Source organism: Bemisia tabaci, chromosome 4 (assembly GCF_918797505.1).
Source record: "Bemisia tabaci chromosome 4, PGI_BMITA_v3".
Classification (NCBI taxonomy): domain Eukaryota; kingdom Metazoa; phylum Arthropoda; class Insecta; order Hemiptera; family Aleyrodidae; genus Bemisia; species Bemisia tabaci.
In genome coordinates this window covers 33,888,822-33,894,821 of record NC_092796.1, presented here as the reverse complement: position 1 = coordinate 33,894,821, position 6,000 = coordinate 33,888,822, and the positions used below count along the sequence as shown (strand labels likewise).

Sequence of the window (6,000 nt, the reverse complement as noted above, 5' to 3'; positions counted from 1 at the left end):
GATACCCTTGGTTCATGATTTAAACAATTATTGGAGAAGATATGACAAAATAATATATCTGCTATAATACATGTGTTTAAATGGGAAATGCCGCCAGATGACGTCACCAGGAGGTGAATTTTCTCACTTTTATTTCTATTTTTATACTATTTCCCATATCAGAAAAAAATTTATAAAAAATACTATCATTTGAATAATCCCATTATTTAAACGTATTGTTAGACGTGAATTTAAATTTTGTTTTGCTGTATTATTGCTTCGGAGTAAACTAATTTTGCGGATGCTTTTAATGTTTTCCATTTTTTTAAAAATAAAACAGTGATATAGTAAGTTCAAAAATCCTTATTGAAACATGTATTTTCTCTTAATTATTTTCTGTCTCTCTGCATTTTTCGTAAGAGCTGCCAGTCTCCATTCTATGTATTCAAATTGTCAGAGCATTAGAAAGGGGGGTCATTTGCTCTAATGAAAGTTACGCAAAACATGTATTCTTATCAAAATTTTACGTAGAACATCGGACATATTGAGAATGCCCGTAATTAATTCATAAGTAGCATTTGATTTTTTACGTAAAAATCAGTACATTTTAAAAATGTCCAGTATACGGCGGAACAAAATCAACGCACATCAACTCTTCCGTTGGAAAACATCTCATCGCTCGGTAAATGACAAGACTCAGGTTTTACAAAATGTCCTACTTGAAAATGGAGCAAGGAAAAGGACGCGAGTTGATCACGGCGCAGAGATACAACTATTCGCGCTTGATGGATGTCCGTGTTGCATCAGCAAAATTGAAGGCGCGATAGCGCGAGGCGTACGCACGCTCGTAATGCTTCGCTCTATGCTGCTAATGCAGTCTCTCTTAGATTTGGGAGGAAAGTTAAAAAACGAGGCCCGATTACGTTTTTCCTATCCTCGACTGTGTTGACACTAGATTTTTCTCTTTTTTCAGTTTGATGACTGATTCTTTCTTTAGGATTTAGTAGGCCTATATCTAAAGCTTGTATGTGCACTATAACTCCTCCAGAAAAGATAGTCGAGTTGACTAAAGCCGGTAGTTACCTAGTCTGTTAAAACTTTTTTTTGCCAATTGTAACCACCCGCTACAATCAAAAGGAACACCTCGTTTTGCATTGGTCTTTTGGGATTATGGATCTATCTAATACATTTCGATATATCAGCCTGGTTTAAAGTCGCAATATACTCAGGTTCCCGTCTCAGCCCTAAACCGGCAGTGATAGACACAAAAAAGTCAGGAAACGACAAGTATTGGCCTGCTTGCATTGCGTCTCTAACTCTCTAATCCAAGCTTTTTTTTATTTTATTTCATTTTTTATTTTTTTTAAGTCAGCAATACTGCAAGCCGATTAATAAATTGTTATTGAATGCTTTCGACCGATAGACTCCGATCATAGCGATTCTGTCCATCCATCAAGGTCATTCCGTAAGGATTTAACAACCCATTCTCCGGACAGGGGATCGACTCACTAGGAGAGGTCGGGCAAGAAATTTTGGTCTTAAACCGCAAATTTTGATGTTCATGTCGTCAAATCTTTTATTTTAAGAGGTGTTTTTAGAAGAAACTCAAACAGGAAAACCAATGGAGCCACTTTTAAAACCTCAACGTTACGTATAAACGGAGTTATGAGCTTTCAAAGTTTCCTCATTCTGTCCGACCTTTACTATGGACTCGATCTGCGCCGCACGGTGGATCAAGTCGATAGGAGAGGTCGGACATAAATTTGGAAACTTAAATCGCTTATTAACTCCGTCTATACAAACATTTGTAGTTTTAAGAGTGCTTCCATTGGTTTCCTCGCGAAATTTTCTTCCAGGAACACTCCTCAAAATTTGAAATGTGACGACATAAACATGAAAATTTGCAGCTTTCGGAAAAAATTTCATGTCCGGCCTCTCCAATTGACTCGACCCACTGTGCGCCGTTTGATAACTCACCTCGTATAATGCACCGTAGGGGGCGGCCTCGTTTTGTGGAGATCACCTATATCCTTTATCCATCGATCGATCACTTTCGCATTTTTCGCCGGGTCGTCAATTTTCTTCACAACCTGGGGCAACACAACCAATTATATCAGTGAAACACTCATTTTTTTTTTTTTGGGGGGGGGGGGGGGTTGTATCACCCATAGCGGTATCTAAAAAAGAGTTCGCTTAAACCCCAAGCCATCGGAGTCTGAAACCCGCCCCACAGCGAGGCACGGAATCCCCCCAGAGCTGGGAGGCCAAAATTGTGGGTGGGGGGGTGAGGGTGTCAAAGTTTACTCGACTCGTATCTCCATCAAAGTTGACCATTTGATGACTATCGGTCACTATGCATAATTCTTATTTTGATCAAAATGGCGTGCCACCATTCATCATTCGTTGCCGCACGGGACATTTCTGACAAATTTTCATTTGAAAATGAAGAGAAGCAATGACGTGGCGTGCTTTGCGATATATCGATTAATCTGCCATTTAAACCTAAGGAAAATGATCGATAAACAGGGTGTTCGCAACGAACACCTTAAAAATCGATTCTTTACCACAGCTTCAAATAGGAATACATCGATAATCGATCGTTCACGCCTCACTACTGAACCGAGGTAGCGAATCACGACTAATAAGTCCCGACACTTGGATGGTAGTTAGTTCTTGAATGTGATCGTCTGTCGAGGGTTTAGACGAGAGTTGGAATGAGACTTACCGTCGGTAGGACTGTTGGTTGTTTCAACATCGTTTGGAGTTGTAGTTGGAGCACGGCCGGTTCGCTTTGGTTCGCGCATGGTTCGTCCAACACGATCAAACCGAGTTGGTCTTCCTTGCCATCGGGCCTGGGAACTTTCAAAAAGGCGTCGATGTCCCCAACTGCAGGTATGTAGTCAGGTATGAATGGCTCGAGTTTGTAGTCCAGCGAGATCGTTTGGGGAGTATACCTAAATAAGGTTTCGAATCGGTCATATTTTACATGATTGGTAGTAATCTTATGCAGATCAGTCATATCTGCGCTATGGGACGTTTGAAAAAAGACCTAGATGTAATGTTGTGGGACAATAAAATACACTGAATAGAACCGCACACGGAATCTTAGTTCATTTTCATGAGTAAATCTATCTTTTATGCTTTTGATACCTTAATTTCGTTCAAAAAATGCTTCAAACGACCAAGAGAAATGTATTCCGGTTAGGAAACCGTGGTGTGGTATTCCTGAGAAATGAAGGCGTTTTCTCCGGTTTAGGTGCACTTATATTGAGTCGGAGTTTTAGACCATCCTTGAAAAATGAAGTGATATGTTCGTCTATTTATATTCCTTAAAATTTCTTACTCTTTAAAAGTAATTTGTGGATCACCGATAATTGGACTATATTTTGCAATTTTAGGAAATATTATTTATGTCTCGGTTTAGGGACAAAGTATGTACCATTAGTTTCCCTATACATATAGTGATTATAGTACTTTTACTCATGAGCTGGAAATTGTAGTTCCGAATTGCAAAATTTAGCTCGATTGTAATTTGAATTATTCTATGAAATAAACTTTCAATTCGTTTGTTTTACTATTTTTCTTTCTCCATTTAATTTTAAATTTTATTCGCTTACTTTGTAATGTAGGAGAAAATCTCCTTCAGTTCCTGAGGCACTGGTAAATTTTCATACTCCCTAGGATCGTACATCCTGAAAAAGATTATTGTGATTAGACATTGATCAGAAAAAGCCAGCATATATTTAAAGCAGAATTAAATGTATTTCTTTAATTTGATGACCCAATAAAAGGTTTCTCCAAAGATTTGTATTATAATCGTTATTTTGCGATTATTTTGCATTCACTATCCAATTCAATTATGTCAGAGGTTTAAAAAAACAATGATGATCAACGCACATGAAAAAATAATGCAAAAATTACCCATGGCCGAAAATTTTTCCCATAAAAAATCTTTTTTTGTGATTTCTAGAAATGCCCCCCTCCCCAAGTAGCAGTGATCGCGATAAATTGCGATTTAATTGGAGAATGTATCGCGATTTTATCGACGTCGCGATTTATTGCAATATTATCGGGAGAAAAATCGCGATAAATTGCAACAAAATCGCAATATTATCGAACGCGATTTTATAGAGATAAAATTGCAATAAATTGCAATTTTTCATTAACGCATGAATGACTCATATGAAAGATGTTTCTATTCCGCCGCCGCCGTTTTTACCGAGATCCGTTGGTAACTTAACCATCTCATTTTTTTTTATCAATTATTAGTATAATGTTACAAAGACAGACTGGTAAGCTTACCTGAAAACCGGTATTTTTACTGATTTTTTCAGGTAAGAATACCACTTTTATTGGTAATCAATCCCCGGTAACTTTACCATTTTATCTCGGTAATTCTACCACAGTCGATAAAAACTATTGGCGTTTTTCCCAAGGTCCATCGGTAACTTTGCCATCTCACTATTATTGGTAATTTTACAGAGACAGAATGATGAGATTACCAATAGAACCTTATTTTACCAACCGTATTTCAAGGTATGAAATAAAATACAGAGGAGGGAAAATTTAAAAAAAAAAAAAAAAAAAAAAAAAAAAAAAAAAAAAAAAAAAAAAAAAAATCCAATGAAAAATCGGTGTCAGTCAACGCAAAGACATAAGTTGTGAGGTTGCGAAGCGCCGATCCATGTATAAGAGGCTTCAATTCGCACACGCAGGTCATATAGCGGTCATAGCATAGTGACAATGTGCTGGCCTTCCACCGTAGCGATTGGGGTTCGAATCCCCGCGGAGGCTCCGGGGATTTTACGCTCGTCTTCGTCAAAGGACCTGACGGCTGAACCCAACGGCAATCGGCTGACAACTTTAACCCCTTTTTTTTGGCGATTTTATCAATCGCTAGGATCATCAACATCTGAGCGATCATCCTCGATCTTATCGCGATAAAATCGCAATTTTTTCGGGCCGATAAAATCGCAATAAAATCGCGAAAAGATCGAGGATAATCGCTCAAATGTTGATGATCCTAGCGATTTTATCGCCGATAAAATCGAGGATAATCGCGACTTTATCGGCGATAAAATCGCGATTTTTCCGTTGAAAAATGCTACTTGGGTCCCCCTTATAATACATTTTTGACTCAAGACCCCGTGAAAAATTTTGGGCCTCGCCACTCGTTCCAGTTTTCCCTTTCACTTGCGACCTGATACTTACCCTGAGTCGGAGGTAACAGTGTGGATGAGTTGGTAGATCTGGTCAGCATTTTTAATATCCGAATACTTGATTTGGAGTCCGAGTTTTTTCTGGACAATTTGATTTGCATTGATATACTGGTCGATCATCAGCGGAATACCGATCACGGGAACGCCGTGGTAGATGGACTCTTGCACACTCAAAAGTCCACAATGTGTCATGAACAAAACCACATTGGGGTGCGCTGTAACATAATCATCCGATACAGAAATTAGCATCACTCTTACAGCCCCATCAAATGAAGTTCTCGCGCTATCTATCCGATTGTTTTTAGAAACATTATTTTATCTAACTAACTAGGCAACTACAGAAATCAGAACAGACAGTAGGTACATAGCATGAGTGTCAGAAAGTAGCCGTACATTTCTTGGAAAAATGAAAACCTTAAATAAGCTGAAAAAATTGAAATTAGCATGTTCGCGTGAATTATGAAATGGAACGGACGTCAAGTTAAAGCCAATTTGCATTATCTACAAATATACTGATGCAGGACACGTAACAGATATTGCTTCCCAAGTTCAGGCAAGAAGACTTTTTTGTTTTGTTTTTTTTTCATTACCATGAGACTATTCATTACCTATGTTTGAAACTGAACGACTTTAACATTAAAGATAACGAAACATGTACCTACCTTTTCCCAAATAGCACGCAGCATTGTAAAGTGCGTGTATAAAGTATTGTGTATGTTGCTCATCTACTAATTGAAGGAGCTCTTCTTATCTTCTATCGTAATACAGTTAACATAAGTTGCAGTATTTATTTGCATCGCAA

The 6,000-nt window shown here is 38.1% G+C and overlaps 2 protein-coding genes across 5 annotated transcripts in view; both read right to left on the bottom strand.

The window, feature by feature from the left end:
• The window catches only part of LOC109036250 (UDP-glycosyltransferase UGT5), a 62,187-nt gene that overhangs the window by 48,029 nt on the left and 8,158 nt on the right, over positions 1-6,000 (bottom strand). For all 4 annotated transcript variants that reach the window (XM_072299726.1, XM_019050304.2, XM_019050313.2 and 1 more), the window contains exon 7: positions 5,191-5,413. In XM_072299726.1, coding sequence (XP_072155827.1) covers positions 5,191-5,413 — 223 coding nt within the window. The remainder of the gene's footprint in view (positions 1-5,190; positions 5,414-6,000) is intronic.
• On the bottom strand, positions 1,953-3,721 carry LOC140223789 (intraflagellar transport protein 46 homolog). The gene is made up of 3 exons (XM_072299046.1): positions 3,597-3,721; positions 2,705-2,933; positions 1,953-2,069 (listed from the first exon to the last, which is right to left on the bottom strand). The coding sequence occupies exons 1-3, from the start codon at positions 3,716-3,718 to the stop codon at positions 1,953-1,955; spliced, it is 468 nt and encodes a 155-aa protein (XP_072155147.1). The 5' UTR covers positions 3,719-3,721.